Raw genomic sequence first — 25789 nt, 5'->3', positions numbered from 1 at the left:
ATATATATATATATATATATATATATACATATATGAGAGAGAGAGAGAAAGAGAGAGAGAACTTATGAAGAACCATATCATATGAATATTGTTTGTTTTTGTAGAATAATTATGAAATCTTTTAGACAGGGAATTCTCACCAATTTGTAGTTTCAAATTGGTTTGATATTTGTCATAATAAAGTGGTCTTTATTTTAGGGCAAAATGGTGAGGAAATGATTGAATAATAGTGCTGCAAGATTCAATGGTGTTTAGACTTAATGGCTTTAACAGCCACTTGTTTAATGGCTAAGTATTGGGATAAATAAACACTTTGGTGGGTGGGTGGGTGAGTGGAGGGATGGATGGCTTCTGGTTGGGGGTGGGGTAGATGAGGATTGTAGTTGACATTGAGTGAATAGTTTTGGTTTCTGTAAAATAATTATGGAGAAAGTTTCACTTTTCCAGTTAGTCTATCTAGCTTGTAGTGCTTGAAATGCTGTAGTATTTAGAGTGCAATAGATCTTTTATTACTGTTTTCAACTGGACTTTTAAATCAATGGAGAGCTAGGGAAGGAGAGAGAGAAATAAAGTAAGATCGTAAAAATGTATTTTATCGGCTAATGTCATAGTTGAGGATTGTTATAATTCTTCTGAAACATCAATATGCCAGCAGACATAGTTTGAAATGACCTTTCAAGACGACATACAATAATGTTTAGTTCTTGGTCAGTTATACTAAACAGTTGACATCTCTCACTTGCAATGACTGCTGTGTTTTGACATGAAGAGAAAAATAAAATTCCTTTTCATGCTGCAACAATTACAGAATGGCTTGAAGGTAGAGAATTAACAGATGTTATAGCCTGGAACTTAGTTAGACAAGTGAATGTAAACACAGTCTTCAGTAATACAACCATGCTAAGAATAGCATTTAAACCAAACCATCTAGATACTTCCACACACTTACTCAACATGCTAGACATAGCAACTAAATCTCCCTCAATTCATACCTGGCATCTTAGAAAAAAAAAAAACTAACAAAAAACACATTAGATGGTGTAGTCCTAAATATATTGTTTGAATAAAAGACAACATAGTCACAAGTGGAACAATTTTGACCATAAGTCTACTGAATTTGGGCTCACTTGGGGTTAAGCAAGAATAACATATGAACCATTAAGGGAGTCTAAGTAGTTTAACTGGTTAGAAATAGTAGTCAAATCACCTTCAAATCATACCCTATTGTCTTATACAGAAAAGGAGGTATTACTTTATGAGGTCTTTATACAAATTTCAGTATTTAGTCACAGAGTTGTAGTAAAAGCATTTATATCTGGATGTCAACAGTCATTTTCTACACAATCATGTGGAATGTACAGGCCCTGGGGTGCAGCTTAACTGTCACAATCTTTTTATCTTTCATTTGCTTCAGTCGCTGGGCTGCAGCTATGAAGAGGCACCACCTTGACGGATTTTAATCGAACTTAGTACTTACTCTTAAGCTGTAAGTAGTTTCTTTTGCTGAATTGCAAAGTTAGAGACATAAACAAACAAAGTAGTTGTCAAGGGGGTGGTGGAGAACAAACACAAAGACAGACACACACACTTCTTTCACAAGACTTTGGTTAGCCTGGGCTATAATAAAAGACACTTGCCCGAAGTGCCGAGACTGAACCTGGAACCATGTGGTTGGAAAGCAAACTTCTTACCACAGAGCCGTGTCTTTCTCATCCCAAACTCTCCATCACGTGCTAAGTAGCCCATCATGTTAGCTTCACAGCCATTCTTGCTCATAAACAGACACAATAATTTTTATTGATTCAATACAAGAGGAAAGCACAACTGAAATTGACACCCTAGTATATTGCTGGTACTTATGTATACTGATCCCTTGAAGTGATGAGAAATGCAGCCAATTATTAATGGGATATGAACTCTGAACGTAAAACCTGAAGGTAAATACTGCAATGTATTTTGTCAATTTGTCTATCTTTTCCATTATTAAAAAAAAAAAAAAACCACATACATACATGCATAAAAATGTAATATGTATTTGTATGTCTTATATCATCATTGTTTTCACATTCCCTTTTCTATGTTTAGAAGGCTCAGATGAAACTTTGATGCAGCAGATTTTTCTGTAGCAGGATGCTCTTCTTGCCATCAACCTTCTATCTCATAGTAAGGCAATATTTCCCTTTGAACATCAAACAGATCAAATGGCTGGACATGCTTTTGCAGAAGACCATAATCAAATAATTGTTTACAATTAGCATGTGCATGCCAAAAACAGAATATACAAGCCAATACATACTCACACATATGCATACTTATATATCTCTCTACACACGTCTTCAGCTTCCATCTACCAATCTCCTTCACAAATTTTGGTCAACTCATGGCTATAGTAGAGGACACCAGCAAACAGTGTCGACACAGAGGGTCCAAAATGAGTTTCTTGAACACATGGCCATGCCTACACCTTTTGTACTATAATACATATATACATATCATGGTGGAATGTGGTGGGTGATAGGAAGGGCATTATTCAACCATAAAAAAAAAAAAATTTACACAACAATGATGCTGGTTTTATCTGTTTCTGTGTATGTGTGTGCCAAAGGATGGTGATATGTACATGTGTATAAACAAGTTCACAAAGGAACTGAGATAGACAAACTGGTTCATTGTAATTTTAAACACATTACCACCACCACCACCACCACCACCAACAATAACATTAACATTCCCTAAATGCCAAACAAGGTTTATCTATGTCATATCACATTACAAATATCCTGCTACTTGTTTGTTCTACATTTATTTAGAAATCCTTAACAGCACTTCAACCATATACTATGGACACCAGTTCAATTGAACTATTACATCATCAACATTATCATATCATTATTATTGATAGTAGTAAATGTAGTAGTAGTAATAGTAGTATCACCATTGTTGCTCTTGTTCCTGTGAAGGTTAATGCCAGCTTTATAGTGAAATAAATGCTAGTCATGGACTAGTGTCAAAGTAAGCAATTACACTTTCCTCTGAACACTAACACTTGTGTCCTCCACCATCATGAGAGGTCATCTCGTACACTAGCAATTTATTACAACAATAACAACAATAATAATGGTTTTTGATTTAAGAGAGGAGGTGGAGGCTGATATCATCAACCTTGACTGGTAGTTTATTTTATCGACTGAGTGGATGAAAGGCAAAGTTAACATAAAAAGCAGAAATAAATACTGCAAGGTATTTTTTCCAATGTTCTAATGATTCTGCCAGTTCACTGTCTTAACAACAAGAACAATAATAATGATTTCAAATTTTGACAGATGGCCAGTAATTTTGCGAGTTGTGGGGAGAGGTAAGTCAATAACATTGACTCTAGTACTCAACTGGTATCTATTTTATCAGCTCCAAAACAATGAAAGGCTAAGTTGACCTCGGTGGAATTTGAACTTAGAACATAGAGACAGATGAAATGCTGCAAAACATTTCACCTGGTGTGCTAACAATTCTGTCAGCTTGCCATCTCACCAATACAACTACTACTACTAATAATAATAATAATTTCAAAGTTTGGCACAAGGCCAGTAATTTTAAGAGGAAGGGGCAACTTGATTATATCAACCCCAGTACTTTCTTATATTTAGCCCAGGCCTGCGCAAAACTGGAGAGGACACTTCAGTGCTGCTGTAAAAAGTGGCAGAAAAAACATGGGAGGTAGCAATCACAAGCGATAAGTCCATTCTGATTGGCGTAGGATATGGGCGCTACAGGTTACCTCTGACGGTGGGAGGGACCCTCGTGTCCCATTGGTTAGCTACTGCCCACCTCAAGCTGGGCAGCCCCCTGTTAATAAGGTGCTGACCCACCACAGGCCGCCTGCTTCATTGGGTGCTTGGAGTTAAGAGTTTGACTTGAAAAACAGCCTGAAACCTCTGCACCAAGCAAACAATCAAAAGACAAACAAAGTACTTGACTAGTATTGTATTTTATCGACCTTGAAAGGAGGGCAGTGACCTCAGCAGCATTTGTACTCAGAACATAAAGAGCTGGAAGATACGTTGTTAAGCATTTTATCTGGCATGCTCATGATTCTGCCAGCTCACCACTTTAATAACAACATAAAGTACTGTGGTCAATGTAATCAATAAACATCTCTGAAAATTTCAAGTTTTGTGCTTGTATTAGAAGCAATTATTATTATTATCATTATCATTATCAGTAGTAGTAGTAGTAGTAGTAGTAGTAGTAGTAGTATCATCATCATTATCATCTTCTGCCTAGTGCCTATATAAGAAACAATTATCATCATCATCTACCTTGTGCCAGCATGAGAAATTATGTCATTTGTGACAGAAGCAATAGACCTTAATTTTATCTAGTGAAGACTCCAGGCCATGTTTTGTGATCATCTCTGAAAGGGGTGAAGTCTATGTGAAGAATTAACAAGCCAAAATGTTTCATGGTTAGTTGAAGATGTAGTCAAGTATTGTTACCTTGAAATAAGTCTGTTGTTCACAGTGCATTGTTACAGGTCAAAAGAAGACAAGCAGAGAAAAACAAAAGGACAAAAAGAAATCCTACATACCGTGGAAGCTTTTTCTGTGAGATAACTGATGCCAACATCTGGTCCAACCACCAAATCTACAGAAATGCTCCAGCCATACTGTAAAGAAAATATTGAATCAAAGATTAAAAACAGGCAAAACTATCAGTTGGTCAATTGTGTTTCAGGAAACTATTTTATCTATCTCCACCCAGCTACCAATTCAGATTCTTCAAGCAACATTGAAAATTTTGTTTCCAACACTGTTTAACCTTATGGTTCCCATACATCTATTGAAATACGCTGCTTTTGTTTTAATCAATTTTAAAATGATAAAGGAATTTTGCAAATTAACTTTGTCATTATTTAGCTAGTGTTTGGAACATATATTAACACAGAATTTTGAGGGGATGTTTTAAAACACTTTAGAACAGAAAGTTATATCACAGAACCAAGGATGGTATCAGGTAGGCTGATATCAAAGAGGGTTAAGTGTCTGACAATAGACTATCAACATAACATTACACAACCCAACTAGGAAGTGAAGGTGCATCATCATAACAATTGGGGTGTTTTTCCACATTATTATAATGTGGAAAAATGCAGTATAATAATAGATATGTTTTTCCGCACTCCAAGTTAGAGGTTTACAGCATGTGTGTGGGAGGAGGGACAAATGACCTAGAATATGATAGACTGAAACCATAAAAACTTGTTTTGTGTGTGTGTGTGTGTGTGTGTGTGACATAAATTAGAAGGTCAACAGGTAGATTAATAAAATAAGTAGCAGACTGATATCCTGGAGTCAACATGATCTACTAAAACTTGTGAAGGCAGCACTACAGCATGACTACAGACAAATAAGTGAAACCAGTAGAAGAGTAGGAGTATGCATGTTTTGTGACAGAGGGAAAGAGCAAACATCATATGGAGGTGGTTAAGTTCCGAGTAGACAAAGCCTCCAACATAGGCCAATTTCCCAGCTGAACCACAGGAATGGGTGTGTAGTTGAGTATTTTGCTTTCTGGTTTCAAGTTCAGTACCACTGCATGGCACCTATAGTCTTCTACTATAGCTTTGGGCTAACCATAACCTTGTGAGTTGCTCTGGTAGAAAGAAACTGAAAGACTGTGTGTGTGTGTGTGTGCGCGTGCACCAGGCAAACACATTTAACCATGGTAAAATAATACTCTACATGGGAATAAGTAATGGGTGGCAACAGGAAGGATATCTCGCCACAAAAGACCTGTCTCAATGAATTCCCTTTGATGCATGAAAGCATGGAAGAAAACAGGTTAAAATGATGGCTGACACACACCCACACAACCCCATTATCTACATATTTAAAACATTATCTTGTTGTGAAATGGATCTTGGCAGTGGTCTCTGGTTATTTGCCTTCAACAAGCATGGTATCTATTTTCAGCTAAGTCAACAAGACCACCACATAGCACAATTCAGAAAGATGAATGATACCTTGCATGGTTTTTAATTATAGTTAGTTGAACAGTACTTCCAAATGGTATCATTTTATAGCTAGAAGTACCTCTATGTAATACTACATACAGCAAGGTAAATGGTACCTTTTAAACAGGAAGTTTGTATTTTAGAACCAGGGGCAGTCTCAGGTGGTTTGATATCAAAAGGGTTAAAGAAAACAAAACAATTTTGGGGAATTGTATAAATTCTAGTGTCTAAATTTTGGAGAACACTTACTCCTAAGGCACATTTAAAGCGCTCTTGGTTGAATTTGGTAACAGTAGACAAAGTTTCAAAGAATTTAAAAACACATTCAGTTTCACTCAACGACGAATAAGTCTTAAAACGATTTTGAATTAATCTTCGTAAGTTTTTAGGCTGAAAGAATAAATTGAAAAAAAATCAAAATAATTAATATATTCATTTAAAAACTTAAAACAGAAAAATATACATTTTTAAATACTAAATTTAAACACAATCACCATAATAAAGTGAGTACCATCTAAGAATGTATGCATGTATGAACATGTGTGGTGTTTTGATGTGTATGCATATACATGTGCTTGTGTTTATATTTTTGGTAAAATTTTGGTTTAAGCACTCCATGTAACCCCTTGTAACATTTTTAATTTTAGTAATTTTCAGAAAATTTTTGTGAATTTGTTTTCTATACATGGGAATTCATACAATCATGAGAAAAACATTTTTACCCCCACCCCAAAACCCTAAAATTTCCATTCTTTTTCGAATTTTTTTTTTTTAAATCAGAGTTTAAAATATGGACAGTCTGAATATTTTGTTTAAATCCTAGCAATGAACTACCCTTGGGTACAGCATCATTCCTTTAAATGTGTTTATGGGGAGAAAAATATTGAAAAAAAAAAAAAAAAAAAATCAATACTTGCCAGGGTGACAAAGAAATGAGGAAACTATCAGGCAGTCATGGGATGTGCCAAAGTCAACAGCTAAATTACCTTTAAGCCACATTCCCTACCCAACTTTCCAATAATCGTATGAATTCTGCATGTAGAAGACAAATTCGCAAAAGTTTTCTTAAACTCTCAAAAAATAAAAAAGCTATAAGGGGTTATATGGGGTGCTTTTTTTATATATTTTTATATATTTACACATTTTTCATGTCTCACATTATATACACCTTACACATATTCAAGGTCTCATCACCATGCCCCATCACATACATACATATACACCATGTCCCATCACATATACCTTACAGATTCCATGCCTTGTTACTATGTATCATGACACACACACACACACACACACACACACCTTATACTTAATGCATTTATAAGAGTTAAGAAGCTTGGATTATTTACCTTTGTGGATTCAATAATATTCCGTGGTATAAATCGCCTAATTCCAACTTCCTTTTCTAGAAACTCAAAATTTGATTTCTTGTCTAGAGCAGCCTGGGGCATGTCTTTGAAGAAATGCCTACAATATGACAATATTTAAATATATTTAGAAGACATTCTTTTCATCATCATCACAATTTTTAACACCTGTTTTATCTTACTTGCAAAGAAAAATAGTTTATCAAGGCAGATTTTCTACAGCCAGATACTTTTCTTGTCAACAAACCTCCTTTGTATCCACTTGCTTAAATGTGTGTATATATCCATATCCATATATATATACAGTGGTGCACCAGCATGACCGCAGCCACTTGGCTGAAACACATAAATACAAATATATATATATATATAGTAGTAGGCATCTGTCAGTCTTGAGAGGCCATGGATCTGTGCCCAAAGAAATCGTGTCAGCTGCTGATAGTGGTGCAGGCTCACATGGGAGTGTAAGTTATGCATACAGTGACTGCATTTGAAGGAGCTCTTTGCTGGTGCTGATGATTTTTCCTTCCATCGAGTGTGCTTCCCTTTGATAGTAAGTACCTGTTTTTCTTCCACTCTCTTTATTCCCTTTCGCAGTATTTGCCTCCAGTGTGGGCAATCATTTGCAACCTCTTCCCATCACAGGAAGTCAATATATATATATATATATATATATATATATATATATATATATATATATATATATATATATATATATACACACACACACACATACACAATGTGCACAGTACACTTTAAGAGCCGAGAGGACACTTTAGCCTTACCAGAGACAGGACAACTTCTCTAGCATTGGTGTCATGTTAAAATGCACCCAGTTCTCTCTGTACATATCAAAACTGGAATGTGTGAGCAAGACCTGGTTCTCAACCTGACCAAGAGGACAGTAACTCAGAATAAGAACAGAATTGGGCTGTGAAGATACATCCAACCCATACCAGTAAGAAAAGCATTGATGACGATACTAAATATTACAAGAGCAGATATTTAAAACAATGGAAATTACTTGAAAAGATATTTTTAAAATGCATGAAATGAGAAATATTTTCAAGGTTCTCAACACTACTGCTACTGTTTAGCCTTAGGTCACACCTGAACACCGATCAAACAAAACTGTCATCCAAGGTATTCCAGTCATGACCACCTCATTTTTTTTTTAAATAACAAAGGATTAGTAGGTTATTATACATAAAATTCATTTTTATGAGAAGTAGAATGAATAAAAAAAAAATGCCTTAAATTTTGAACAATAACCATTTTCCAATAATCCTGTGATAACACATCTCCTTACATTCAACAGTTACAAATTCATTAAAAACACTAATTATAGCTTTCATATGACTGAATCTTTTATTATATATTATAAAGGTAGCTAACAATATTTGACACTAAAACTCTAAGCTTAAACACTGTTTGAGAAGTGTAGAGTCTGGCATTATCATGGAGCAATATCAGAACCATGTTTGATAACCAATGTAGATAGCCTGAAGGATAATAGTGAATGAATTTCAGTAATCTCTTAACAATATGAGTTGTTGTTTCCCCAGGTTTAAAATAAAAAGGCTAATTCCTTCACACTTCTACAAAACTGTGACAATGCTGTAAACCTAGCTTTTCAGTCTCATCTAGACCTCTTTCTATTGTAAGATCCCACTTTTTGCCACATGTTATGATGCATTTCAAAAGTAGGTCCCTGAGCTGACATGATATGGTCTCTATGGAAGGGCCAAAATCTTTAGCAAGAGCTTAAACCTTTGTTCTTGATTTTCCCACTGTCCTCAATAAGTTTTCTTCATTAAGAACAGGTTTGGGTCTCCCATGAAATTCATCATCACCATCACCATCATCAATAAACTATTTTTTCATCTTATATACATCTCTCCATATGATATGCAGTGAGCTAGAATATCGTTAGCACATTGGGTAAAATGCTTAGCAGCATTTCATCCATCTTTACATTCTGAGTTCAAATTCCACCAAGGTCAAGTTTGCCTTTCATCCTTTTGGGGTTAATAAAATAAGTACCAGTTGGTGTAATCAACTTACCCCTCCTCTAAAATTGCTGGACTTGATCCCAAGTTGAAACCACCACTACTACTACTACTACTACTACTACTACTACTAGTATTATTTACAAGTTAAAGCCCACTAAACCAATGCTGAACAATTTACATGGCTAAAGTTTTCTCTAAATAATGTGTTGATGTTAACAGTTGTTTCAGCAGTGCTGTGCTCTAATTTAAATTCATACTTGAAAATTAGTTCCTGGGTAGGCACTACTGCTGATAGGAGTGAAATAATGTCCAATAAAAATAACTGATGTTATTTGAATTGAATCTATAAAATAATTAGTATCATTTATCATGATGCAAGAAAAGAAGAGACATTTCATACATAACAACCTGACATTTTTCAATGTATGCTTTTATTTACGAGTAGATGTTGGGAGTGAGATTTGAAGGAGAATAGACAGCTGTTTCTGGTAGTTTGAGTGAGCACTATTTTGAATATTCCTTTTTTTTTTTTTAATTATTTTTTACAATAATGTAAAATTTGAGACTGAAAATTATACAAATCTGGTCATTTGAGAAGAAATGACATAATTCCAATGAACAAAGCAAAAATTCTGCATGGCTCAGAGTAGCAGATCGGCCAATGTTCAGTAAATCACTCAATTACCTTGAGCTTTGTTATAGAAGCATATCAAATGGAGAGATGCATATAAGATGAAAAAATAGTTTATTGAGCTCTTACCTCATTTCAATACAACCAAGTCGAATAGCAACATCATGGTCAACATGTTCTGCCACATCGAGCATGTAGTCATTCCGAACCTGTAAAGTTAAATAACAGATATTTTAAACAGTTCACTCAACCAACACAATCACTATTGACTTTATTAACATAACACTAGATACTGATCAAAAAATCAATTTGCTTGAGTCAACATAATGCAAAACAGTGACCAAGAGATCAACTGGCTCGAGTCAATATGATGGCAGATACTGACCAAGAAATCAATTGGTTTGAGTCAACATATTACCAATTACTGACTCGAGTCAACATGCTGTCAGACACTAACCAAGGGATCAAGTGGTTTGAGTCAACACAAAGCTAGACTGGCCTTCGTGCGGGTGACACGTAAAAGCACCCACTACACTCTCTGAGTGGTTGGCATTAAGAAGGGCATCCAGCTGTAGAAACTACCAAATCAGATTGGAAGCTGGTGTTGCCATCCGGTTTCACCAGTCCTCAGTCAAATCGTCCAACCCATGCTAGCATGGAAAGCGGACGTTAAACGATGATGATGATGATGATGATGAATGAAATTAATAAATATCAAACAGTTATCAGCTAAGCCTTATGGTATTTTAGTTTATCCTGCCATGTTAGACATTGTCTTCCCTCCAGGATCAATAAAATACATACCTTTCCAATATTAGAGTAATTTTAATTAATAACACCTTGTGGCTTTGTAACAGAAATTATTATTATAATTGTCATGTTACAAAAAAACAGGGTCTTTGGATTTACTTATGCCCATATCTTTCCTTATTTTGTCCAAGTCCAATAAGGTTAACTGAAGCTCTTGCTCAAGAGTACAACACAATGACTTGCCCAGATGAGGTCTGAACATATGACTGTGTGGTTGGTCAGTAGTTTACTTCCTTAACGTCACAGACATTATGCTTAAAAGTATACTTTGAGTATACGTTCAGTTCTTCAAATTAATTACATTCTTAACAAATAGATTCCTATTATCCTTTTTTCTAGATCTTTCCAAAACAGGAAGAATTTTACAAGAAAAAATAATTTCTAAGTTTTCTTGTAATTTATGTCATCATCATTGTTTTAATATTCACTTTTGTATGCTTGCAGGAGTTGGACAAAATTTGCTCTAAGTTTTTAATGCTGATTTCAAATATACAATTAGTTTTTTGACATCAAGTACAGTTTTCAAAATGAGAAAGTGTTTTGGTCTTAACTCATGCATTATATAGAAATTCCAATTAATGACATGTATGCATGTATTTCATTTACATCATGGAAACATACCTTTAAAATAAACTACATTATTCATTGCTGCAATATTCCATCATCTTAAATTAACCAATCAGGTTTTGTCTGATGAAATAGGTATTTCATCATCTCAAATTCAATATAAGTATAACCGTTTGTATCTATTTCTTTATTTGTTTTACAGTGTTAACAATGTTAAGATAGTGTAGAAATCATCCTGATGTGTTTTTTTTATGTCTGTGGACAATTTGTGAAAGCTCAAAAACATACAACACCACCAGAGATCAAGACTTATAAGCTATACATTGACTGTTTCTTGGAGATCAGGACAAGTTATGGGCGCCACATTTTATCTGCTCAGCTTGCTCAAATGGCTTATGTGACTGGTTCAATAAGAAGTCCATGCCTTTTGCCATTCCAATGATATGGAAGGAGCTGAAAGACCATTTTGATGACTTATTTTTGCAAAGTAAATGTCACAGGATTTTCTATGAAGAATAAACACAAAATTGTGTATCTCAATTTGGATTCTGCAATGAGGCCTGTGCCTCACAATGGAAGTCTGCCAATTCCAGTTTCACCAGATCATGGTGTTGAAGCATCAGATGATGATGCTGACTGTCACGATAGTGCTGCTGAGGAAGATTATGTGGCTGATGACGATAGCTTTGAAACTCAGAAATTTTCCCAAGCTGAAGTGAATGACCTTGTCAGAGACCTACCCCTCTCAAAAGATAAAGCAGAACTTTTGGCATCAAGACTGAAGGAGAAGTATCTGCTAGAGCATGGTGTTCATATAACTTATTTTCAGCAGAGAAATGTGGTTCTACAAAATACTGTTTCTTGTGTCTATGGGATAGTCAGGCAACTGACAGACATTATTCGGAATCAAACTGGCAGACAAGAACATCATACCAGCCAGGACTGTCCTGCGTCAAGAATAAACCTCTTGTAAATCCATGTACTGTCCTATTGCCATCTTGGCACATAAAGCTTGGACTGATGAAACAGTTTGTAAAAACGCTAGGGATGAGAAATGCCAGAGGGTTTGAGTATATTGTAGAAAAGTTTCCCAAAATCACACAGGCGAAGTTGAAACAGGGTATCTTTGTTGGACTCCAAATTAGAGAAGTACTCAAAAATGTCAACTTCAAGACAATACTGGATAAACTAGAACTGCCTGTCTGGAATGCTTTCAATTTGATCTGTGAGAATTTTTGGGGTAACAAGAAGGCAATGGACTACAAAGATAGCTTCAAGAATCTTATGAAATGTTACTCAGCAATGGGCTGTCGCATGTCACTGAAAGTTCACTTCTTGGGCTTCCATCTGGATTTCTTCACAGATGACCTTAGAGCAGTGTCTGATGAACATAGTGAAAGATTTCAGGAGGACATTAGTGTTATGGAGAAACGGTAGCAAGGCTTCTGGAATGACAGTGTGCTGGCTGACTACTACTGCACACTTTACCATGATCAACCAGATCAGGAACACTGCAGGAAATCCAAATCACAATATTTCTAACTCTGTTGTTCTAACTTTGCCTGTTTAGTCTGACCCATTTTTGTGTATTCATTCTTTGTAGAATGATAATGATGTTTTTTTAACTCAAACTCATTTACTTTCTAAGAATAATATGTCCTTATTTATTACATTAATGGTTTCATATATACAAATATGTGAATATTTGCATGTATCTACTGAAAAACTTACACATGCTGCATACAAATGGAGTGAAATTTTGAAATCAGCATGAAAAGTTATTATAAAAAAGTTGGTTTGCATTCATAATGAGTATAATACACTTAATTTTGTTGACCAGTGTTATCTAACAAATTCACCATGAAATTTGTTGAAGGACTTCATCAACAGCAGCTTTACCTTTATGCAGTCAACGAGGAGAAGTCAAATTATCTGCACTTTCGCCTTCTGTGCATGTGTGCTTATAGTTAGTATTATTGTGATCACACGAGTGATCTTTAAGCCTGATGGCACCATTTTTCTTTCTGGCTTTACAGTGTAAACATGGCTCCTTCACTAGCAATATGCACCAAAGAAGAACACAGAGCAGTGGACCGAGAGATAGCAATGGTGAACTGGTTCATCATTACCATCTCTCAAGCTTACTCAATCTTCTCATCAGTGGTGGAGGGTGATGGGCATCCTGCTCCCTCTTCATGCATCATGCATGTCTGGCCACTTTTAAACTTTTTGACCCACTCATGCACACCTCTACACTAAAAGCTTCCGATGAATTTCAGCACCTGACACACTTCCGACCAGAGAAATTGGATCACTGCTCTTTGTTCTTCTTTGGTACACATTGCTTGTGGAGCAGCCATGCTTACACTGTAAAGTTGCAAAGAAAAATGGCATGATCAGGCTCCAACTTCGATCATGTGACCACAATAGTACCAACTATAAGCACGCATGTGCAGAAGCCAGTGTGACAATAATAAAGAAATGTTATGGCAAAAGTGCGGATAATTCTTGACTTCCCTTCATATATGATTCAAAGGTTGCAGCCTTGTCACACTGAGGATTATGTTAAGGGTTAAAGTGTCTGTGGGCAACTCAGCCCCTTATACATACCAAGTGTAGGTAGTTGTTACACTTTTGAAATAATTGGAAAAGTAGTGACTCAGTCAGTGTAAACCAACAGAAATCCATCATATATAAATGTATGTTATGTACATGCCATAATAATAGATGAAAGGAGTGGAGGAAACTGAATACTAACATTATGACTACCATCCCCAGTTTCCCTGAAGTAGAACAAGTATATAAATAGTAGAGGTATGTGTGTAATAGAGATCTATTCTATCTATGATGTATAACTACATATGTAATATATACTGTATGTAGTAGAGTTATTTGAGTATGTACATATATGCAGTAGAGATGTGTATGTATCTTTTATCTTTCCCTTTGTTGTAGGACTTCAGGCATGCTAAGGTACTGCCTTGAAAAGTTTACTCAAACAAATTCATTCTAGTACTAATTTTTTTTTTTAAAGTTTGGTACTAATTCCATTGGTCTCTTCTGCCAAACTGCTAAGTTATGGGTATGTAAACAAACTAAACTAATGCAGTAGAGCTGTGTATGTATATGTAGTCATGCTATTTGTGTATATGTATTCATTCAGTAGAGCTACTTGGCTATATATAATTGGATATGTTTGCATTTTTATATGTAAAAGACATATATATTATTAGATTTATGTATGTTTATATGTGTAGCAGAGCTATGTTTGTGCACGTATGTAAATGTAATGGAACTATACATGTGTAGTTTTGCTACATGTTCATACTTATATACATGTGTGCATACATGTAGATAATGTGGTAGAATTTTATAAGTATAATTTATCTGTGTAAGCCACTATCCCTGAAATACTGGGGAAATAAATAATAATCAAATCAGAGATGGGAGTAGGAGAAGAGAGGTTAAAGTAAGTGGAGGAGGACTACACCTGTATATACATATTATTGATTGAGCAATTTTTACACCTTGATGTGTATGTGTGCTTTTCTAAGAGTGAGTGACTGTGAGTATGGATATACACACAAACAAGTTATTAATTTTTTGTTTGTCTTCTCTACAAAAATACCAACCCGTTCCCACCATTTTATCAACAGGCAACTCCAGGTATATTATACTTTTGTAATGTTATATCTATTTGGCAATCAAATAAGTTATCTGTCTATCTGACTTATTCAGATTTCCTGTACCATTAGTGTATGACAATGGAGAAATGTGTTTGAGAGAGAGAGAGAGAGATGCTGAATATTTCAAATTCATTTCCCCATGCTAGTATGAAATAACCAGGTCTCATAGCAATTTGTCATTTGTCTTAGTAATCATTTGTCATCTGGCACACAACAGTAGAATAAAAAAAGTCACCAATTCTTGCAGCTGTGCAAGTCATGTTTTGTGACATAGATTTTACAGTTGGATGCACTTCTTAATACGAACCTCTTTGCAACATGAAGTGTGTGTATTTTATCATTACATCAGTAACAGAGAAGTTGTCTGTAGCAAGTTGCAGTTTTATTAGTCTTACTGCTCTTGTTGACAAATTGCTTTTACTGAAGCTTAGAGAGTTCAAGTCTCCTTCATATAATGAGGACATAACCTTTTCTGAATACTGCAAGCCTAATGCCCAGTTCAACATGTAACAGAAGACCTTAATGAGGCAAGTGGTCTCTACATCTGATGCTGTTTGATGGCAACTATTCAACTTGAGGCAACCACAATTCCATACCAAGATAATAGAAAAACCCATTCAGGAGCTGCTTTATGTCACTGGTGCTGTGTTTGTTACACAGAAGTTGCTGAATTTTTGTCACTGTGAAGAAGACAGAAGTTTTCCACCAGCCCACAACTCCCTTTACATCACCATCAGTGAAACAGAGTTGAAGACAGTCCACCAGTTGAGCTACCTGGGGTGCATCATCTTGTTAGATGCAGGTGCATGATCAACAAAGATATTAATAACAGACTGGTCAAAGCAAAGAGCAGTTGACTGTACTAGAAGGGTCTGGAACTGCAAGTAACTGAAGGATTGTACAAACGATCATTGTGTATAAAGCCTGTATACTGATCACCCTCCTATAAGGCTCTAAGTTGTAAGTTACCCAATTACCATATCCGGCTCCTAGAGCACTTCCATAATCACTGTTTTTGTACTATCCTCATTCTCTGTCCAAATAACTTTGCTATCAATATTAAAATCATTAAAGCAGATGGAAGTCACCAGCATGAAGGTCACATTGATGAAGTTGAAGCTGTACTGGGCAGAGTAAGAAGAATCATTGCCTGTTTAAGATTGAGTTCTATGGAAAACTCCCTACTGGTCATTGTAACAGAAAGGCACCAAAGAAAAGAAGAAAAAATATCTAAGAACTCTCTGAAAAAATCTCTTGGTGACATTCACATTGATCATTGCTAGTGATCTACTTGAACTTCCAATTCAAAGCCTGGAGAGACACCATTCACCAGTTATTCTCAACTGAGAATGCATGCCGGCATGACCTTGATGGAAAGAGATGTTTGAGGAAAAGCAATAACACAGTAGTACCAAACCCAGAAGAGAATCTTCCTCGCAGACAGGCCTGCCTGTCTTGCATTGGAGTCCACAGCACCTCAATGAACCTGCAATCAATGTGGACAACCCTCATCAAGAATTTTCCTTCATTCACAAAACCAAGCCATCATTGTGATGAGAGGTTTATTCAGAGTTCTCACCATTCTAGATGGACCAGCCACCTTCCTTAGACCTTAGAAGGCTTCTCCATGACTGTAAGGGAGGGGGATAGAATCAACTACCAAAGGGACTCATAGTAGTGTCTAAAGCTGTTGAGAATAACAGTTGCTGCTATGATACAAGAATGGGGAACTTAATTACAACTATCACATGGAAGCTTACGGTGGCATCTTTCTTGGGTGCTATCCACTTCCTTCAATCACTTTATTTTCTAATGATTAATATCATTCTAGAAGGGTTGCATTTTCTTCAAATCGTGGAGTTCACATGCTCATGCTATTAGACCAGAACCCTTATATACTACTCATCTTCACTATAGCCGAGAAGCAAAGCTTCTTCATAATGCAGCGAAAGAGTTTAGTTACCATGGAAGCTCTCTAAGGTTGTTGGGAATAAAAGATTGTTTCTGCAATGTAGACAGAGGAGAGGAGGTTTAGAGTAGCAGTCTGAAGCAGCTGGGAAAGAGGCTTGTTTCCATGATGTAAGTGGAGGGGAAGCTTAGCTACCAAAGGAACTTATTGTGATCGGTTAAAGCCAGCCAAGCACAAGTTTGTTGATGTTTTTTGCTTTAGATCAGAGGCATGGCTGAGATGGCAGTCATTCCAAATATCATGTTAGAATGGTAATTAAATATATTAGGCTCATAAACTTAATAATGAGCCAATAGGGTAGAATATAGCCATAATGATATTAATCTAAGTTGACTGTGTTCAAAAGTTGTGCCCACAGACCACTGAGTCATAGCCGTTAGTGTTTTTGTCTGTGTATGTGTGTCTATTTTTATGTGTCATCATTCGCTCACCTATGTAGCCATCTACCTACCTATCTGTGTATCTATCTACAAACATGTGTGTTTGTTTATCTACTTATCTACATCTAATTATCATTCTATTACATCATATAAAAGTCAAAGACATGAATGCTGTACCTCTCCCCAGTGTAAATGTTGTGTAGGAAATCAATTATATTTAATGAACTGGGAAGTTGGTGAACTAGTTTACAGCTATTCTGTTGGTCTGGTACAGGGTGTGTTTATATATGAGAAACTGTATCTGTGAGAGAACCAGAGAGAGACAGTAGAAACATGTGCCTACGCGCATGAATGAATTAAAATGTATACATGAAAGTGTGTATGTGTGCGCGCACACACACACAGGGATAAAGTATATGTGTGTATGGCCAAGTTGTGTAAGGGAAAATATGTATATGAGGAAGTGTAAACATGTTGAACATGTGCATATGGAAGCATGAATGAATGGATGAGAAATGTGTTCATGTGTGTAAGTGCGTGCATGTCTGCACTCAAATACGTGTGTACAAATATAAGTGTGTGTACATTATTACTGATAAAAAAGGACGATGTGACCAGATCCACTTGCAACCACTCTCAGCTGTAAGGCATATGGAAACAAAACACACAACACAGGACCTAATCATTAAACCAACCAGCTGATATTTTTGTGAGTCACACCTGCTCTTGTGTACTTACTCCCCACCCCAAGGAGAGAGAGAAAAGCAGCAGTGGTAATACGTATGGCAGTAATATATCCATGCACAGTCATACATACATACATACATATTACACAATACACACATGTGTACACACACAAAGGGAGATAACTGAGTCAGACCTTTGTAAGGCTTTCTTTCTGTAAATGACTCACCCAGGAAAAAACTTTTAGTCATACAAGTAACCCCTTCTTCCTCATGCCCTACTCTCCAATCCTACAAGATATCTTGTGTAATAAATCACTAAACTACCTGCCCTTCCCCAACAAACACTGTTGGCTGTCAGTCAATTTCTCACACTCAGGCTCAGGATGGTGTCAAAAATATTTGATGAGTAAAAAAAATTTAATTGGGGTTAAGTTTGCCATGAGAAGAGGAGTTATATAATAATTTCAAGCAAAATCCTTAGTTGGAGATTGACTTTTCTAATTCTCATTCAAGGAGAATACAGGGCCTTATTATCTTTGCACTCTCTTTCCAGACTGGTGGGGTCAATATATTTGATATTCAGCTCAAACAGCTGCAGGTTGTTATATTCCAGTCCTAGATTGGACCTGATTAAGCAGATCTGTGATTTAAGTTGTTACAGCCATAAACATCTCATCCTTTTATGAGAAGAATAATGTATCTAAGATTACCTTATCCAGTGTATCCACTTCTTTATCAAGAGAATAGGAGAGAAATTTAGCTGCTATTTTTAGTAAGTCAAGTAACCACCAAGAAGCTTCAAGTAATAAATATGTAATGGTGATACTTCCAATGCTTTAAAGCTTTAGGTAAAAATATTTGGTAAAGTGTATGGCACAGAGGTTTTGTGAGGATAGTAATGGGATAAGAAGCAGATCTGTCAAGTGAGCTTATCTGGTGGACACTAGTTCTAATTGTTTTTAGTAGTAGTAGAAGAGGAGGTTAGTGGATACTGTCTGGTCTACTAGTTGTAGAGATTTCTGACAGCCTTTGGTTCAATATGGTGAAACAGGGAGAATTGTGGTGGTTGTAGTAGAAACAGAGAGAGAGAGAGAAGTTAGTTGTTAGTGGGCTGATAGTTAGTGTTGGAAGAAGAGTGAAGGCTTACTAATTATTCAGATGGCTTTCCTTCAGAGAAGTAGGTACCTTTGTTATATTCGAAAGTTGAAATGGTGAGATGATACACCAAGTCAGTGAGTTACGGTAGTAGTGTGCTGATGAGGAGGGAAGGTTTGGTAATCAACCATATGAAGAGCTATCCAAAAACAAATTATCTTCTTTCTTTGTGATGACTATACCCTAAATGTTGCTTTTATTTATTCCTTAAATGTTGTCTGTAGCAGATAAAGACCACAACTGGTCATTTCAAATTCTAGTGAATCAATGATTGTGAGGTTAGGATACTGAACTACTGTTATGACATGGTCATAAGTTTAAAGCTTACCACAAGAACCATTGCATTGTGTTTTTTATATTCAGGCTATCTAAGGTGGCAAACTGGCAGAATCGTTAACACGCTGGCCAAGATGCTTAGCAGCATTTCATCTGCCACTACATTCTGAGCTCAAATTCCACTGAAGTTTATTTTGCTTTTCATCCTTTTGGGGGTTGATAAAATAAGTACCAGTTGAGCACTGGGGTTGATTTAAATGACTTGGGCCCCTGCCACAAAACTGCTGTCATTGTGCCAAAATTTGAAACTAATATTCAGGCTATCTGGGAGAATCAGCCTGCAAAGTTCATGGAAACAGGCCATTTTCCCATTACTACTTTACAGAGGGAAAAAGATGGGGAAATGGACACAAAAATGGTTTTAATCATCATTTTAATGTCCCCTTTTTCATGCTCACATGGGTTAGATGGTATTTGTTGAGGCAGATTTACTACAATGGGATATCCTTCCTGTCACCAACCCTCCTGTTTCCAAGTATAACATTTCCCCCATGACCAGACATGTTTTCATGTAAGACTGGAAACAGAAGACATCACTTGCATGAGAGTGACACTTATTTACAATTATCATGTGATGTCAAGGCAAGGAGACAGAAACACTTTCAGTTTCTGTCTACCAAATCCACTCACAAGGATTTGGTCTTTACAAAGTCTGATTATATGCACATATGATTTAACGGTTATCTATGTCTACTGGGCAATATATCAACACTTTAATGTAAGAACAGTTAAGAAGTGATAATTATAATGATATACCCAACAAAGTACAGGACAATGACTTGGTCACAATCATTTCTCCAACAAAGCGATGAAGGTAATCCATATAGAAATAATTGTCAAGAACGGGAATGAAAATCTCCATAGTCCAATTCCTTCTGACCAAAACATCATTTAGAAGTAAGTTGAGAAACAATCAAAATACAAGGATTATGAGAACTACCCATTTCAATGAAACCAAAGATCTGAAAGTGGTGTGGTACTCCACTTAAATGTAACATTAATTCACACACCCAACCCCAATGAACCAAACTACATCTCTTTCATGCACTATGCTTATCTCTCCCTCTCCACTCCTGCAGCCCAACATTGCTCTGTCATCTCTCTCTACTGTTCTCTCCTTGCCAACTGTACCACTCAATGCACTTTTTCTCTCCTTTTTCCCTTTGCACTATTGTGAACTCCCTGCTCAAGCACCCTTGGCAATCCTTAACCATTATATTTATATTCACATTCTTGTACTTTGAGGTAATGCCCTGGCACATTGCCACCATCTCTCTCACCTCTCATCACCTGCTTTTGTGCCAAGTGATGAGCGGTTAGAGTCTGACTCAATACCCTTCTCAGTTGAGGGATTTATCTTGCAAGTTACTTGGTGGCCTCACTGGTGGTGGTGCCACATAAAATGCACCCAGTTTGGCATAAAAACCATGCCAAAGCAGACAGTAGAGCATGGCTTACCTGCTCCTATTGAACCTATGCCAGCAGGGAAAACAGACATTAAATGATGACGATATTGTGGAGTATTAAAGTGAAAACAATGCCAATAATAATCAAACTCTTAAGTAAGATAAAAAAAAAAGTAGTAATATAAAAACCACACCAGGTTTCACAAGTGATAATTCAAAACAAAACCTGTTGGGCAGGACCCACTTCCTAAGTAAAATATCTTTGGTTTAATAGCACAATCCACACAGTATTCTCTCTGCACAACACGCAATACAACTCAATACAATTATCACTAAAGAAAATAACATATTCATATATTCTACACCAGGAATAACACGGAGTCAAGAGGAAGTTTTAGCTTAAAATTGTTAATGGTATTGGAGCTGCAATAAAATATACCCAAGTATACTCTATAAAGTGGTCAGTGTTAAGCAAGGCATCATTACCAAAATATAACTTCTGAGCAAGATATGGTCTTCTGATTTCCAGCCTATACCTGCATGGAAAGCAGATGTGAAAATAGGTGCAGGTATGTGTACTATATATGAGATGTAGATAGTGTACTATGAGGTATATAATGCACCTAGCTGTAGGTTGGTGTACTATGAGACATATTGTACACCTAATTGTCAGGTGTACTGTGAGACATGTAGTACATTTAGTTGAAAGTAGTGAACTATGAAACATAGTTCTATGGAAGATATAGTGCATCCAGCTGTAGGTAGATGTATTATGAGACATATGGTATGCCTAACTATGTGTAGCTGTATTATGTAAGACAAAATACTGCTGTAAAGTGTAAGAACAGAAGTAACCTTGTAACCATAAAGAGTCAAGTCTAATTCTTCCCGAGAGAAGAAAAAAGAGCTTGTCATGATTATCAGGACTTTTAATCAAGGTTCAGATTGATTTTCCATTGATTTGGAGCTACAGAAAAACCAGAAATAGCAGCTAATCTTGTACTTTCTCATAATTTGGAAGAAGTGATATTATAAGGCAAGCGTGACATCACAGTGCAGTGGTTGGAAAGAGTAGAAGAGTAACATACCTGATCATAGAGGTAGTCGAATGTCACTTTATCCTTCAGCTGGAGAGTTTTGTAGGAATCAGGCATATAACGTACCCGGAGTTCAAACCTGGATAATGTAAACAAAAATAAAAGTTAACATATGAGACACACAGACAGAGAGAAAGAGCACCATGTTAGATGGCATTCTAGTACTGCTTAACCTTAAGTTGCAGTATGATGGCTGAATGGTTAAAAAGTTTGCTTCACAACTATGCAGCCCCCATGGCACCTAGGACAACTGTAATTGTTTTATAGCTTCAAGTTGACCCATAACTTGTGAATGAAGCCGGGTAGATGGAAACTGCATAGAAGCCCACTGGATGAATCATATCAGTCATATAAAGGTACAGCCATGTCACACTGTGGCATGTTGACTATGCTTGGGAATCACATTGAGTGTACATTTGTCCGTAGAATGCTCAACCACTTACATGTTAATTCAATGTACATTTTGGTCCAAACAATTGAATCCTCGTCATTGAAACTGGCAGAAATCATGTCTCCATCCATCCACTTTACGTATATTGAGCATCAACACATTTGTTGTTTAGCCATAGATTAGACCTAATCCATCAGACCTATTATTAAAAGGTGCTCCAGTTGATACCATACATCTTTATTTTTTAGATATAGTTTATCTAGGGGTAACATTATCAAGTCTATCCTTCCTTTTTTTTTAAGGTAGGTAGGTTAAACTTGAGACAACACACATTCTATATGGTTAATATAGTATATCTAGCAGTAACAGAATACATATTCTCTCAGAATATAAGTATAAAATATAGCAAAATAGTAAATAGTGTTAAACACTTACCTCCACACTTCGTAAGGATGTTTCAGATTATATTTCTCTTGAACTTGGAACATGGTCAGGTCATTATGCAACCAAAAACTCTCTCGCGATTGTGTATGTACCAACTTCAGAGCATAACATCGGGAATAAACTGACTCACTCACATTTAGACGACCAACAACCAGCCGAATTATATCCTTGGGAAAAAAAAAAAAAAAAGACATAAATGAATGAGGCATTTATAAAGGTAAGATCCTGCCCGGTTTTCTTCAGCTTGATCACCCACCCTTCGTCTGTTGAAAGGTAATCAAGAAAATTTCTAGACCTTCTGTGATCAAGTATATCCAGCAGTGAGTGAATGAGAGATCAAACATTACTGAGTTCAAGATGATACCAAGTGGACTCTGGTCACCACTCAGAGGAAGAATTGAGGTTAGCAAGCATCTTGTGCATTCTACTGTGTTACCATCACCAAGTTTTAGTTCCATTAATTTCATATGAATATATTGACATATTTAATACGATTATTCTTATAATTGCTAGTGTTAAACAGACAAGAAACCATACTATTCTATGAATGCATCAATACATCCAACACAGAATTATAATAAACTAAAGTGAGACAACATATATCATTCTATACAATTAATATATCTAAAGTAACAGAGTGTAATGTTTCCTAAGCTATAAGAATGAGGGACAAGTCAAAGTGTTTCATGGTCTTTCAGCAGATAAGGGGTAATTGTTTCTCAGGATGCTAGACCATCAAAGAAATACTCCCAGATGATTTTGTACTTATTTCTCAGACAAATAGGCCAACTGAGATTTGTAGAATCAAGTATACTTCCACAAATGGGTAACAAAAATACCTGCAATGAGATTTGAAACCCTGTTTATAGTTCAATACAGCACCAACATCACCATTTAACTTCCATGGGTGTGATTGTTTAGCCCTAGGTGAACTCTGAGTAGACCCTAAGATCAACTCTTTCCAGATATACCATTTTGTCTTACTTACAGGAATAAGCATTTTTGATACATTATTTAAAGTGTCCTCAATTTTTCAAATGGCGGGATGTGACATGGAGGAGATTGGACTGTTATTTCTAGCATACAGAGGCTCCTACAGTAGGTTGTAATGCTGACAGAACAACAAAAATAAGTGATGACAGTGGGCAAATTCATTAATCTGTTAGTTTACTGAAGCATCTATGATCGCTTCCTATTCATGTAGTATGTCTCAGAAGTAAATCAGTCAAGACAGAGATAGCTGCCATTTCACAAGCTGTACTCACAGACTGAGTTAAACTCATCTGCTAAATAACCACTTATCAAATTTTACAGTGCTTTGCCACTACTTAAAGTGATGAGTGGTTCCAATGTGTGATACCTGATTTCTGCTCAATGGACTGAAACTGCATCTTGGCCACAGACACTGGAGACAAGATCAAAATAAATCAGCCCCAATTATTTCTCTAGTCCCTTATTTACTCAACCACTGACATTCTTCAAAGAAAGGTGGAGAAAGCATTAGAACAGCGGTTCTCAAATTGGGGTCCACAAAGTGATTTTAGGGGGACCAGGAAGGGACACTGAATTGTCATGAAAACAGGTGGCCTGAGACAGCTAAGTTTTAAAATTTCAGGAATTTCAATTTTTTGCATATTATCATCCTTTTTTGCTGTTGACTTCAAAAACGCACGCCACTCGTACACACTCATTTGCTAATCCCATTTGTTGTACAAGTGTGACTGGCCGATGGAAAATATGCAGGTATAACAGTTGATCATGCATGTGCTGTCGGTATTCTATGCTCACATGATTCACCACTCCACTTATCGGTGCATGTTCCTGCATGACTTTGCCCTTTGCCAAACACCCTTTCTCATCCCACATGATGGCAGGGCTTTATAAGGAAGGCATGGTTGTTTTCCATGGCAACGTATTCTGACAGAACTGTCTTCTTGATGGTTATCAATTCACAGAGGTCTATCTACAGACAAAACAATGCTCATATGCACTTTGGATTTCTTCTACAATTAATAGTGAGAGGCAAGCTTTATTGCTAATTAGTGCACCCCGTGGTATGTGACAAATGCACAATAAATATAAAATGTAGTTATATTAAATTGGTTTACTGAAATTTATCTTTTTTTTTATAATGCCTCCAAAAAATAAAATAAAATATGATGAATCTTATTTGAAATTCAGTTTTACTGTAATAAAGTATGATGGAGAAGGAAAGCACAGTGTATTTTGTGCTCCAAAGTTTTGGCGTCTATTTCACTAAAGCCTAGCTATTTAAAGAGGTATTTCAAAACGAAGCAGCCCAATTCAATAAACAGAAATGTCAACTTCTTCAGACGTGAAGCTGACAGATTGACAAAGTCCAGACTTGATGACACAGGAATGTTTGTTGCTGGACATTACAGCTGGTTTGAAAGCATCCTACGAGATTTCAAGGAAAATAGATGTTGCCAAAGAGCCCCACAATACTGGTGAGGAGTTGATATTGTCTTGCTACGAAGATATATCTAATGTGCTAGGAAGTTCAGAATTTCAAAAGCTGAAGCAGGTCTCCCTCCCAAACGATACTGTTAGCAGACGAATAACTAAACCATCTGATAACACTGTCGCAGTTGATCTCTAAGATTCACAATTCGCTTCTTAACTTTTTCATGATCCAGCTTGAGGAAACAACAGATGTTTCCAACTTAACCCAACTTTGCATCTATGTACGTTAACCATCACCTGGAAGACGAATTCCTGTTTTGCGGACCCCTTAGCACCAAAACAACTGCAAGGGAAATATTTAACAAAGAGGACAAATTTTTTGAGGCACATGATATCAACAGAGAGCATGTCATTG

The 25789-nt window shown here is 36.4% G+C and overlaps 1 protein-coding gene across 6 annotated transcripts in view; it reads right to left on the bottom strand.

Annotated features, from left to right (window-relative positions):
• LOC106874006 (focal adhesion kinase 1) overlaps nt 1-25789 on the bottom strand; it is a 242624-nt gene that overhangs the window by 105706 nt on the left and 111129 nt on the right. For all 6 annotated transcript variants that reach the window (XM_052970233.1, XM_052970234.1, XM_052970230.1 and 3 more), the window contains exons 3-8: nt 22942-23117; nt 22107-22194; nt 10153-10232; nt 7363-7480; nt 6260-6400; nt 4586-4663 (exon numbers count right to left, since the gene is read on the bottom strand). In XM_052970233.1, coding sequence (XP_052826193.1) covers nt 4586-4663; nt 6260-6400; nt 7363-7480; nt 10153-10232; nt 22107-22194; nt 22942-23117 — 681 coding nt within the window. The remainder of the gene's footprint in view (nt 1-4585; nt 4664-6259; nt 6401-7362; nt 7481-10152; nt 10233-22106; nt 22195-22941; nt 23118-25789) is intronic.

The sequence above is a fragment of the Octopus bimaculoides genome, chromosome 8, assembly GCF_001194135.2.
Source record: "Octopus bimaculoides isolate UCB-OBI-ISO-001 chromosome 8, ASM119413v2, whole genome shotgun sequence".
NCBI lineage: Eukaryota > Metazoa > Mollusca > Cephalopoda > Octopoda > Octopodidae > Octopus > Octopus bimaculoides.
Note: the sequence above shows the minus strand (reverse complement) of the source record. Positions and strands in the feature narration are given on the sequence as shown.